At 57.1% G+C, this 12,716-nt stretch overlaps 3 protein-coding genes and 2 non-coding genes across 5 annotated transcripts; 2 read left to right on the forward strand and 3 right to left on the reverse strand.

The window, feature by feature from the left end:
• Window positions 1-596: 596 nt before the first annotated feature.
• Window positions 597-965, reverse strand: LOC136021517 (beta-keratin-related protein). Its single transcript, XM_065693831.1, has one exon. It carries the CDS (start codon window positions 924-926, stop codon window positions 597-599), a length of 330 nt encoding a protein of 109 aa, XP_065549903.1. The 5' UTR covers window positions 927-965.
• A 3,434-nt stretch (window positions 966-4,399) lies between these two features.
• LOC136021519 (beta-keratin-related protein) lies at window positions 4,400-4,768 on the forward strand. Its single transcript, XM_065693834.1, has one exon. The coding sequence runs from the start codon at window positions 4,439-4,441 to the stop codon at window positions 4,766-4,768; it is 330 nt and encodes a 109-aa protein (XP_065549906.1). The 5' UTR covers window positions 4,400-4,438.
• A 4,056-nt stretch (window positions 4,769-8,824) lies between these two features.
• Window positions 8,825-8,906, forward strand: TRNAS-GCU (transfer RNA serine (anticodon GCU)). The gene has a single exon. It is a non-coding gene; the product is annotated as a tRNA-Ser (tRNA).
• A 1,617-nt stretch (window positions 8,907-10,523) lies between these two features.
• TRNAS-GCU (transfer RNA serine (anticodon GCU)) lies at window positions 10,524-10,605 on the reverse strand. The gene has a single exon. It is a non-coding gene; the product is annotated as a tRNA-Ser (tRNA).
• A 1,429-nt stretch (window positions 10,606-12,034) lies between these two features.
• On the reverse strand, window positions 12,035-12,364 carry LOC136021608 (beta-keratin-related protein). Its single transcript, XM_065694027.1, has one exon. The coding sequence runs from the start codon at window positions 12,362-12,364 to the stop codon at window positions 12,035-12,037; it is 330 nt and encodes a 109-aa protein (XP_065550099.1).
• Between the last annotated feature and the right edge of the window lie 352 nt (window positions 12,365-12,716).

Below are 12,716 nucleotides of genomic sequence, written 5' to 3' on the forward strand. Positions count from 1 at the left end.
GGGCACAGCCGGGGCGTTCCCAACCATCCAGATCTCTGAGCGCTGCACTCTGCCTTTGCCAGGCTGCAACGGTTCTTGCTACAGCCATGGAGCGCCCAGGCATCCAGCTCGTTGCACTTGTGGAAAGGCAATCTCCATTGCCATGGGATGTCAAGGGCAAAAGAGGAGGCTCTCTCAAGTCCGGAAACCATGGAGAAAGCCATAGTTTTACCGAGGGAGGAAGGGTTCTGCATACTCTGCTGGTTGGGACTGGAGAAGAGGGAAGGAGGGAAGAAAGATGACTCTGTTGCGGAGCTGATGCCCGATGTCTTTATTGAGATAATCAAGGGGAAATGGAGCAGAGGAGAACTTCAGCAATGCCTTTTGGAGGCCGAGTAAAGCTCAGGGAAGAGGCGGCAAGTGAGGGGAAAGCTGAGCAAGGGAAGGGAAGACAGAGGTTTCCTGGGCAGAGAGAGAAGGGCAGCGCGGGCCCCTTCCTGCAGGCGGAGCGGCCGGAGCTGGGCTCCTGTGCAGAGCAGAGCCACGCTCTCGGGGCTGTGTGCAGGGCTTTCCTGGAGGCTGCTGGCGCTGGAGCAGGGGCAGGCAACGCAGGGGCTTCAGCATAAGAGATTGCCACGTCCCAGAGCCCCGCAGAGCCCCCGGCCCAGCCCTGCCCAGCCATAGCCCCCCAGCCCCAGGGAGCCCCCAGAAGCGATGGGCACGCTGGCAGCGCTGAGAGAGCTGCCCACGGCAGCCGAGGCGCTGGAGCCCACGGCTGTGCTCTGCGGGAAGGAGCTGAGGATCGGGCCCGGCAGCGTCACCAGCACTGGCGAGGGCTGGATGGCAACGCTGGAGTCGGCGCAGCGCAGGACGCACGGCTCGTTGCAGCTGTTGGCGAGCGGGGTTGGGCCGCAGGCAGCGGGCAGGCACGGGCTGTAGCACGACATGTCTGCTGGAGGGAGGAGAGCCTGCGGGACCCACACAGGGAGCAGAGGCCATGAGCTGCCGGGCCCCGTCAGGCGCCAGCTCCGCGCCTCTGGCAACGGGCGCTGCCTGGCCAGGGCCAGGGAAAAGCCTTCCCTCCTCCCGCACCATCCCACCTCCCAGCAGAGGGGAGCACAGGGCATCCTGCAGCCTGGAGCCCTGCTCACAAGGACCCCGCACAGGACGGGAGCAGTCCCCCCGTAGCAAGCAGGAAGAGAAGAGGGGAGTTCAGACGTACCGAGTCCACGAGGAAAGCAAGGGAAGAGCTGCGGATGGAAGGGCCTGGAGTGGCACGGCCTTTTATACAGGGAGCCAGCGCCTCGGGACACGTGGAACACGTGTGCCTTTGTGAAGCACGTTAACAAACAGCAATTTGAGGTTAGCAAAGCACCGCCATGAGATGGAGAATTGTCCCTTTCATCTGAAAGGTCTGATTTGCATTTCCCCCTTGGGCGAGAGCGCAGCCGTGATGCATCCGATGCTGCTCCTCAAAGCAACGGCCATGGAGGTCCCCGCCAGGCTCCAGAAAGGGTTTCAGTAGCTCCAGCCCTGTGTGAGGGCCGTGCGCATCCTTGCCGGGGAGCGTGAGGGCCCCTCTCAGGCTGGCCTTGAGCTGCGGAGCGCTGCTGCTGAAGGGCACTCGCCTGGGTCACCTGTGGAAGGGCTGAGGCTGAGGAGCACCGGTCCCGCAGGGCCACGGAAGGGCTCAGTGAGCAGCCAGGCCCCGGCCGGACGCCTTTCTGGGCGAGGGACACAGAAAGAAGGGAACTCAGATCCCCAGAGGTGGTTGGAAGGTGAAGGCCAAAGAAGGACCCTTTGTGGGACAGAGAGAAGCACCGTTGTGTGAATGAGGGGGGCCCTGGGAGCGTTCCTAGAGGTGGCCTCAAAGCAGGGCTGAAAAGGCTGGAGGGGGAAAGGTGCTGCTGCAGGGCAATGTGTCATTTCTCAGCCCCCAAATTCTCATTCCCAAAGTGAGTCGTCAGGCCCTTGGGTGGCAGCTCAAAGGGGCAGAGGAGCAAACCCATGGGCATTTGGCTGAGGGTGCTTTCCCCTTTGGGTGCCCTTGCCCGGCCTGGGAAGGACGTGTCCTCTGGTGCCTGCACTTCAAAGCAGAAGGCTTCCCGGGGAGCAAGTGCGGGCCTGTGGTGTGCGCTTCCTGGCCTCGGGCGCTCCACACGGCTGCTGAGGCAGGTGGATGCGTGTGCCCTCTGCAGCTGCCTCAGCCCTGCTCAGGCACAGGCAAGGCCGGGCTCCTCGTGGCACAGGAATGGCTCCCACCCTTCTGCATGCAGCAGCGGGGCAGGGCCAGGCCAAGGAGGAGAGCACCGGGCACGGTGCTCGCTGCCTGCCTCCCCCTGGTCTGCGCTCCGGAAACCTCTCTGAGTGGGAGCGTCAGGGCCCGTCTGTGCTGTCCTCCTGTGGCTGCTGTTTCACCCAGGAGCACGGCAGGGTTGCAAGGAGTCCCCAGGTGGTTGGGCAAGACGCTGACAGTCCTGACAGCGCTGTGCAAAAAGCTGCATGTCTGCAGGAACGCGGATGTGAGGCTGCACCTCTGCACATCTGAAGCCATTTGCCCCAGAGCCCCTGGTGCCAGGGCATGGCTGATTCACCCCGAGGCGGAGCTGAGGTCTCTCAGAGTGGCTCAGCACTTTCGGGTGACTGCTGCTGCCACCTTGCCATTAAAGGGCCCCGAAGGTGCCCACATGTCCCTGAGCTGGGCAAAACAAGTCGGACCCTCCGGGTCCAGTGACCTGAACAAGCCACCCTCCAGTGTTGCAAGGAGGAGCGTTGTTTTCTTGGGGAAGAGTGTGCCGAAGCCAACAGGTCCACTTGGCGATGGCTCACACTCAGGCATGAGTCAACGGCTCCTTCATCGCTCTCCAGGACGTGCTGAGCCACTGCTCCTGCTCAGGAGAGGGTTTCCTTCCCCAGCTCAGGAGGCCTTTGTTTGACCATCACCTCCCACCCACCCCGGCGCTCCCGGTCCCCTCAGCACAGCAGCCATCCTGCAGGGGCTTGGCTGGGCTCTGAGCATCTCCATAGCCTGCAGGCACTGGTCTTGCTCAGGGCCAGCCAGAGCCCACCACAGGGAGACCCTTCTGAGTGCCCTTCAGGCTGGCTCCACAGGCAGAGTGCTAAGTAAGCAGTGGCCATGTTGCCCAGGAAGGGCAGGACCTGCACAACACCCAGTCATGGCCTCAATCTGCCCCAAGGCTTCCCCAGCACCTGGAATGGGACCTCAAAGGAGCGCTGGTCTGCGGGAGAACCACAATTGCTATCAACACAGTGACACGAGTGATTTTTCCAGGATGAAAAGGGACCAAGCATTTCAGGCAGAGGAGGCATGTCTTTCATCTTCCAGCCAGCTTTGAGAAGCCAAAATTGCCATTTCTCAACGTGCTTCATGTTTGGGTCATTTTTCAGCTCCCCTGGGGCTCTGGGCCGCAGTATAAAAGTGGCCCACAACTGCCAGCTCCTCCATCCTCTCCTCGTGCCTTCCTCTGCTCCAGGAAGTTGGTAAGTCTCAGTTCATTTTGCCCCTTGTCTCCCCGGTTGGCAGAACAGTTTTTTGTGGTGAGGGCCTCCCTGGCTCTTGGCGGATGGTCTGGGATGTGGATCGGGACATTGGTTGGTCTCTTGGCCAGCCGAGCTTCTTTCCAAGGCTCAGGTCCTACGGCCAGCACTGCCTAACTGATGACTGGGCACTCCCTCCACCGCCCACCGTTCAGCAATGCTGCTTTTGCACTAATGGCAGGATGAGGAGCTCCCTCAGGAGAGCCAGTGCCACCATTCACGCTGCCTCCGTGGTGGCTGCTGTCTTCAGGAGCCTGTTGCGTTGTGCTCAGCCAGGTCCCCTCCTGAGAGCAGTGGCTGGGAGGAGCCCGACCTGGCAAGACCAGGGCGCTCGAGGGCAGGGCGTTTGGCTGCGTGAACAAACGGGTGCTGGCAGAGGGGCCGATGGCCAGGAAGGTCAGAGCCGATTCCAAGGAGAGGGATCCTCTCGATCTGCAGTAGAAAATCTTCCCCTGCCTAAGGCCACAGCGTCAAGGCTGTGCTCCAGCCACCTGAAAACCCAGCATCCATATTCGCATTCTGGGAAGGGGCTTAAGGAGGACTCTCTCCGGGGGCCTTCCCCACCAAGCCTTCAGGAGCAAGCAGGAGGACTGCAGTGAAATGCCCTCAGGGCCAGCAGGCAATCCCCTGGTAAAGGAGCACCCAGAGGCAGCAGAGCAGCTGGAGGGGGACTGCTCCCGTCCTGTGCGGGGTCCTTGTGAGCAGGGCTCCAGGCTGCAGGATGCCCTGTGCTCCCCTCTGCTGGGAGGTGGGATGGTGCGGGAGGAGGGAAGGCTTTTCCCTGGCCCTGGCCAGGCAGCGCCCGTTGCCAGAGGCGCGGAGCTGGCGCCTGACGGGGCCCGGCAGCTCATGGCCTCTGCTCCCTGTGTGGGTCCCGCAGGCTCTCCTCCCTCCAGCAGACATGTCGTGCTACAGCCCGTGCCTGCCCGCTGCCTGCGGCCCAACCCCGCTCGCCAACAGCTGCAACGAGCCGTGCGTCCTGCGCTGCGCCGACTCCAGCGTTGCCATCCAGCCCTCGCCAGTGCTGGTGACGCTGCCGGGCCCGATCCTCAGCTCCTTCCCGCAGAGCACAGCCGTGGGCTCCAGCGCCTCGGCTGCCGTGGGCAGCTCTCTCAGCGCTGCCAGCGTGCCCATCGCTTCTGGGGGCTCCCTGGGGCTGGGGGGCTATGGCTGGGCAGGGCTGGGCCGGGGGCTCTGCGGGGCTCTGGGACGTGGCAATCTCTTATGCTGAAGCCCCTGCGTTGCCTGCCCCTGCTCCAGCGCCAGCAGCCTCCAGGAAAGCCCTGCACACAGTCCCGAGAGCGTGGCTCTGCTCTGCACAGGAGCCCAGCTCCGGCCGCTCCGCCTGCAGGAAGGGGCCCGCGCTGCCCTTCTCTCTCTGCCCAGGAAACCTCTGTCTTCCCTTCCCTTGCTCTGCTTTCCCCTCACTTGCCACCTCTTCCCTGAGCTTTACTCGGCCTCCAAAAGGCATTGCTGAAGTTCTCCTCTGCTCCATTTCCCCTTGATTATCTCAATAAAGACATCGGGCATCAGCTCCGCAACAGAGTCATCTTTCTTCCCTCCTTCCCTCTTCTCCAGTCCCAACCAGCAGAGTATGCAGAACCCTTCCTCCCTCGGTAAAACTATGGCTTTCTCCGTGGTTTCAGCACTTGAGAGAGCCTCCTCTTTTGCCCTTGACATCCCATGGCAATGGAGATTGCCTTTCCACAAGTGCAACGAGCTGGATGCCTGGGTGCTCTATGGCTGTAGCAAGAACCGTTGCTGCCTGGCAAAGGCAGAGTGGAGCGCGCAGAGATCTGGATGGTTGGGAACGCCCCGGCTGTGCCCGGGGAACTTCTGGGCTGAGCAGGCATTTCCTGACATCCTGGAACAGAACTGTCGTGGAACACACACACAGCTGAGGTCAGGGTGGAACTCATGGTTAAAGCAAATCATCTTATAGGATCATAGGATCATAGAATCATAGAATATTAAGGCTTGGAAAGGACCTCAAGGTCATCCAGTTCCAACCCCCCTGCCATGGGCAGGGACACTTCACACTAAACCATACAACCCAAGGCTTCGTCCAACCTGGCCTTGAACACTGCCTGGGATGGAGCACTCACAACCTCCCTGGGCAACTCATTGAAGTGCCTCACCACCATTACAGTAAAGAATTTCTTCCTTAGATCCAATGTAAACTTCCCCTGTTTAAGTTTTAACCCGTTACCCCTTGTCCTGTCACTACAGTCCCTGACGAAGAGTCCCTCCCCAGCATCCCTATAGGCCCCCTTCAGGTACTGGAAGGCTGCTATGAGGTCTCCACGCAGCTTTCTCTTCTCCAGGCTGAGCAGCCCCAACTTTCTCAGCCTGTCTTTGTATTGGAGGTGCTCCAGTCCCCTGATCATCCTCGTGGCCTCCTCTGGACTTGTTCCAGCAGTTCCATGTCCTTTTTATGTTGAGGACACCAGAACTGCACACAGTGCTCCAGGTGAGGTCTCACAAGAGCAGAGTAGAGGGGCAGGATCACATCCTTCGGCCTACTGGTCATGCTCCTTTTGATGCAGCCCAGGATACGGTTGGCTTTCTGGGCTGCGAGCACACACAGGACCAGGCTCATGTTCATTTTCTCATTGACCAGCACCCCCAAGTCCTTCTCTGCAGGGCTGCTCTGAATCTCTTCTTTGCCCAGTCTGTAGCTGTGCCTGGGATTGCTCCGACCCAGGTGTAGGACCTTGCACTTGTCATGGTTGAACTTCATGAGGTTGGCATCAGCCCACCTCACAAGCGTGTCGAGGTCCCTCTGGATGCCATCCCTTCCCTCCAGCGTGTCAACCGGACCACACAGCTTGGTGTCATCGGCAGACTTGCTGAGGGCGCACTCAATCCCACTGTCCATGTCACCAACAAAGATGTTAAAGAAAACCAGTCCCAACACCAGTCCCTAAGGAACACCACTCATTACTGGTCTGCAGCCCGACATCGAGCCATTGACCACAACTCTTTGTGTGCGGCCATCCAGCCAGTTCTTTATCCACCGACTGGTCCATCCATCAAATTGATGTCTCTCAAATTTAGAGACAAGGATGTCATGTGGGACAGTGTCGAACACTTTGCACAAGTCCATGTAGATGACATCAACTGCTCTACCCCTCTCCATCAGTTCTGTAGCACCAAAACAGAAGGCCAGCAAATTGGTCAGGCAGGATTTCCCCTTAGTGAAGCCATGCTGGCTGTCACCAAGCACCTTGTTGTTTTTCATGTGCCTTAGCATGCCTTCCAGGCGGATGTGCTCCAAGATTTTACCAGGCACAGAGGTGAGACTGACTGCTCTGTAATTCCCCGGGTCTTCCATTTTCCACTTCTTGAAAATGGGGGTTATATTTCCCTTTTTCCAGTCGTCGGGAACTTCACCTGACTGCCATGATTTTTCAAACATGATGGCCAGTGGCTTAGCAAGTTCATTCGCCAGCTCCTTCAGGACCCGCGGATGGATTCCATCAGGTCCCATGGACTTGTGCACATTCAGGTTTTTAAGACAGTCTCAAACCACATCCTCTCCTACAGTGGGCCCAAGGTCTTCATTCTCACAGTCCCTGTATCTACCTTCCAAGACTTGGGTGGTGTCGTCAGAGCCTTTGCCAGTGAAGACCGAGGCAAAGAAGTCGTTCAGAAGCTCAGCCTTCTCCAAATCCTGTGTAGCCAGTTCTCCCGATAGCTTCCGGAGGGGGCCTGCGTTGTCCCTAGTCTGCTTTTTATTCGCTACGTACCTATAGAATCCCTTCCTGTTATCCTTAACATCCCTAGCCAAGTTTAATTCTAACCGGGCCTTAACCTTCCTAACCTGGTCCCTAGCTTCCCAGACAACATTCCTGTATTCATCCCAGCCGCCTGTCCTTGCTTTCACCTTTTATAAGCCTTGTTATTCCTTTGAATTTTCCTCAGCAGCTCCTTATCCATCCAAGGAGGTCTCCTGGCCCTCCTGCTGCACTTCCTTCTAGTTAGGATTCAGCACTCCTGAGCTTGCCGTAGGCGATCCTTGAATACCAACCAACAGTCTTGGGCCCCCCTGCCCTCCAGGCCTATATCCCATGGAACCTTACTAAGCAGGCTCCTGAAGAGGCCAAAGTCTGCTCTCTCGCAGTCCAGGGCAGTGAGCTTGCTGCATGCCCTTCTCACTGTCCTGGGGATCTCAAATTCGACCATCTCGTGATCGCTGCATCCAAGGCTGCCCTGGAGCATCACATTTCCAACCAGCCCTTCCCTGTTGGTGAGCACGAGCTCAAGCATGGCACCTCTCCTTGTCGGCTCCTCTATTACTTGCAGAAGGAAGTTCCCTTCCACACAATCGAGGAACCTCCTGGATTGCTTGTGCCGGGCAGCACCGTCGCTCCAACAGATGTCAGGGTGGTTGAAGTCCCCCATGAGAACAAGGGCCTGCGAGCGTGAGGCTTTTCCTATCTGTCTGTAGAGTGCTTCATCTGCAGGTTCTCCTTGATCAGGCGGTCTGTAACGGATCCCCACAGTAATGTCTACCATCGCTGTTTTCCCTTTAACCCTGACCCACAAACTCTCTGTTAAGTGATCACCTGTCCCCAGACAGAGTTCCATACTCTCCAGCCTACCCCTAGCATACAGGGCAACTCCCCTTCACCTGCCTGCTGGGCCTGTCCTTTCTAAAGAGCCTGTAGCCTTCCATTCCAACACTCCAGTCACAGGAGCCATCCCACCATGTTTCTGTGATGCCTATTATATCATATGAGTCTGTAAGTAATTGTCCCAGGAGAGAGACACCTGGGGCTCTCCTGGACTGCAGTGAGCTGCAACCAGGTCGCTCCCTCTGACTGGGGCACCCCTCAGAGTTCATAAACTCTCAAGGGCACATTCCACTACATGCACCATTGGCCAGGCCTGAGACAAGGTAGGAGCCAGGCGCACCCAGGCTCCATCAGGTGTTTAGAAAGCAGGGGGCATCTGTTCTGAACCTCAGGACTCAGCAGCAGGGTCTCCCTTATATCTTTATGACTTCAGGCCCTATACCAATACCCTTTAGCTCAGTTTCACCTCGGTATTCCTCTCTTAACTTCACCTGTGTAATGAGTAGTAGAGTGAGCCTTGCCATCAAATTCTGTCAAACAATGCCTTATTTATAAACTGCTCTTGCTAATACCTTTGATGGCCTTTCTTTGAGTGACCCTAAAGCAGTCTTTTTCCACCACACTCTCCAAAGTCAAACAGAATAAAAAGCCAGGAGCATCACCAGCATCAGTTGCAGGAGCATCAGTGGTGGCAGCAGCAGGAGGACACTGACGAGGTGGCCGAGTGGTGAAGGCGATGGACTGCTAATCCATTGTGCTCTGCACGCGTGGCTTCGAATCCCATCCTCGTCGGTCAGTTCAGTGTGTGCCCCACATAACGCTTTGTTTTGAGATGACAGTGGCCTGGAGAGACCTTGCAAGGTGTTCAAGGGACTCAGCACACACCTCAGCCTCTTCTGTGGCAAGATATCGCTGCCCGGGTGCAGCACCTGGTGCTGTAGGTATGCCACGTAGATGCTTGTGTGCCCAAGGGTCGGGCCACTGAGGAACACCAGAACGATCAACAGGTGGATCTTAGCAAAGACTGAAGTGGCTCAGATGGATTTAGGTTGGCGATGTAAGGGTGAATTAGTTTTAGCCCTGGCAACATAAGGGTGAATTATTTTTGGCCCGGTGGGCCCATGACACTTCAGGCCATCAGGGCAGAGATGCACCATACAGATGGGCCCGTGATCCCGGGGCGGATTTAGCAATGGACACTATTGCCCAGGTTATTCACGAGTGTGAAGCGTGCTGCAATTGAGCAAGCCAAGTGGTTAGAGCCTCTCTGGTATGGAGGACGATGGCTGAAGTATAACTATGGGGAGGCCTGGCAGGTTGACTATATCGCACTCCCATCAACGCGCCAAGGCAAGTGCCATGTGCTTACCGTGGTAGAAGCAACCACCGGCTGGCTGGAAACGTACGCTGTGCTCCACACCACTGCCCGGAACACTGTCCTGGGCCTTGAGAAACAGATTTTGTGGCGACACGGCACCCCAGAGAGAACTGAGTCAGACAATGGGACTCATTTCCAGAACAACCTCATACATTTGGGCCAAAGAGCACGGCATTGAGCGGGTGTAGCACATCCCCTACCATGCACCAGCCTCTGGGAGAATCGAACGGTATAATGGGCTGTTAAAAACCACACTGGGAGCTATGGGTGGTGGGACTTTCAAACATGGGGATACACATTTACCCAAAGCCACCTGGTTGGTCAACACGAGGGGATGTGCCAGCAGGGCTGGACCAGCACAAGCAGAACTTTTACTCCCTGTAGAGGGGGATAAAGTTCCTGTGGTGAACATCACTGGAGATGCTGAAACCCCAACTAGATGATGTGCTAAGCAAGCAGCTCAAGGTGACCCTGCTGGAGCAGTTGGCTGCCATTAAAGGATCTCTGGAGGTCCCTTCCACCCCCAGCGATTCTGAGACTCTGTGAACAGGTAAGAGTAATGTCTCCCATCAAAATCTGACTTCAGATGTGGTGTGACAGAAAGTGCTTTACTTGTATGGTCCTTTTTGATCCTATCACCTGTTGAGCTTTCCTGAAGGCAAGGTGAACAACATCCACTGCTCTTGCCTTCTCCATCAGGCTAGTGACCTCCCTGTAGAAGACTACCAGCTTGGTAAGGAAGATTTCTCCTTCAGAAACCCATGCTTCTGAGTCCCAGGCACCTTCCTGTGCTACCTGTTCTTGTAAAACACTTCCCAGGTGTTCTGCTCTCTTATCATAGCAGGGATCAAGGAGGCAGTGAGATTCCTGTGAGTTTATGGATCTCCCTTGTTTCCCTTCTTGTTCCTCCTGCCTAGGTGCAGACAGAAGAGGCTGAGGTGTGTGCTGAGTCCCTTGAACACCTTGCAAGGTCTCTCCAGGCCACTGTCATCTCAAACCAAAGTGTTATGTGGGGCACACACTGAGCTGACCAACGAGGAAGGGATTCGAACCCACGCGTGCAGAGCACAATGGATTAGCAGTCCATCGCCTTCACCACTCGGCCACCTCGTCAGTGTCCTGCTCCTGCTGCTGCTGCTGATGATGAGGGCTTTTTATTCTGTTTGACGTTGGAGAGTGTGGTGGAAAATGGCTGCTTTAGGGTCCCTCAAAAAATGACCATCAAAGGTACTAGCAAGAGCAGTTTATAAATAAGGCATAATTGAACAGAATTTGATGGCCAAGCTCACTCTACTACTTGTTACATAGATGAAATGTAGAGAGGGAAATTGAGGTGAAACCGAGCTAAAGAGTATTGGTATAGGGCCTGAAGGCATTAAGATGTAAGGGAGACCCTGCTGCTGAGTCCTGAGGTTCAGAACAGATGCCCCCTGCTTTCTAAACTCCTGACAGAGCCTGGGTGTGGCTGGATCTTGTCTTAGTCTCAGACTTGGTCAACAATTTGTGTCTAATGGAATGCATAAAGGAAAATCAAGGTAGAAGAGAGCTAAAATGATTTGTATGGAGATTGAAGGTGACAAGGGTAAGGGGACTCCCCTTAATGACAACATTCAGCACAGACCCCTATCATTTTCTGAACTCCTGATGGAGCCTGGGTGCGCCTGGTTCCTCTCTGAGTCTCAGACTTGGCCAATGGTGCGTGTACCAGAATGTAAGCTTGAGAGTTTATGAACTCTGAGGGGTGCCCCACTCAGAGGGAGTGACCTGGCTGCAGCTCACTGCAGTCCAGGAGAGCCCCAAGTGTCTCTCTCCTGGGACAATTATTACAGGGTCATAAGATGATTGACTTTGGCCATGAGCTCCATCCTGACCTCAGCTGTGTGTGTGTTCCACGACAGTTCTGTTCCAGGTTGTCAGGAAATGCCTGCTCAGCCCAGAAGTTCCCCGGGCACAGCCGGGGCGTTCCCAACCATCCAGATCTCTGCGCGCTCCACTCTGCCTTTGCCAGGCAGCAACGGTTCTTGCTACAGCCATGGAGCGCTCAGGCATCCAGCTCGTTGCACTTGTGGAAAGGCAATCTCCATTGCCATGGGATGTCAAGGGCAAAAGAGGAGGCTCTCTCAAGTCCGGAAACCATGGAGAAAGCCATAGTTTTACCGAGGGAGGAAGGGTTCTGCATACTCTGCTGGTTGGGACTGGAGAAGAGGGAAGGAGGGAAGAAAGATGACTCTGTTGCGGAGCTGATGCCCGATGTCTTTATTGAGATAATCAAGGGGAAATGGAGCAGAGGAGAACTTCAGCAATGCCTTTTGGAGGCCGAGTAAAGCTCAGGGAAGAGGCGGCAAGTGAGGGGAAAGCTGAGCAAGGGAAGGGAAGACAGAGGTTTCCTGGGCAGAGAGAGAAGGGCAGAGCGGGCCCCTTCCTGCAGGTGGAGCGGCCGGAGCTGGGCTCCTGTGCAGAGCAGAGCCACGCTCTCGGGGCTGTGTGCAGGGCTTTCCTGGAGGCTGCTGGCGCTGGAGCAGGGGCAGGCAACGCAGGGGCTTCAGCATAAGAGATTGCCACGTCCCAGAGCCCCGCAGAGCCCCCGGCCCAGCCCTGCCCAGCCATAGCCCCCCAGCCCCAGGGAGCCCCCAGAAGCAATGGGCACGCTGGCAGCGCTGAGAGAGCTGCCCACGGCAGCCGAGGCGCTGGAGCCCACGGCTGTGCTCTGCGGGAAGGAGCTGAGGATCGGGCCCGGCAGTGTCACCAGCACTGGCGAGGGCTGGATGGCAACGCTGGAGTCGGCGCAGCGCAGGACGCACGGCTCGTTGCAGCTGTTGGCGAGCGGGGTTGGGCCGCAGGCAGCGGGCAGGCACGGGCTGTAGCACGACATGTCTGCTGGAGGGAGGAGAGCCTGCGGGACCCACACAGGGAGCAGAGGCCATGAGCTGCCGGGCCCCGTCAGGCGCCAGCTCCGCGCCTCTGGCAACGGGCGCTGCCTGGCCAGGGCCAGGGAAAAGCCTTCCCTCCTCCCGCACCATCCCACCTCCCAGCAGAGGGGAGCACAGGGCATCCTGCAGCCTGGAGCCCTGCTCACAAGGACCCCGCACAAGACGGGAGCAGTCCCCCCGTAGCAAGCAGGAAGAGAAGAGGGGAGTTCAGACGTACCGAGTCCACGAGGAAAGCAAGGGAAGAGCTGCGGATGGAAGGGCCTGGAGTGGCACGGCCTTTTATACAGGGAGCCA

Source organism: Lathamus discolor, chromosome 13, assembly GCF_037157495.1.
Source record: "Lathamus discolor isolate bLatDis1 chromosome 13, bLatDis1.hap1, whole genome shotgun sequence".
Classification (NCBI taxonomy): Eukaryota; Metazoa; Chordata; class Aves; order Psittaciformes; family Psittacidae; genus Lathamus; species Lathamus discolor.

What these genes read in the sequence shown, in the direction of transcription:
- LOC136021517 (XM_065693831.1), bottom strand. Translation starts at nt 926, where the DNA reads ATGTCGTGCTACAGCCCGTGCCTGCCCGCTGCCTGCGGCCCAACCCCG.
- LOC136021519 (XM_065693834.1), top strand. Translation starts at nt 4,439, where the DNA reads ATGTCGTGCTACAGCCCGTGCCTGCCCGCTGCCTGCGGCCCAACCCCG.
- LOC136021608 (XM_065694027.1), bottom strand. Translation starts at nt 12,364, where the DNA reads ATGTCGTGCTACAGCCCGTGCCTGCCCGCTGCCTGCGGCCCAACCCCG.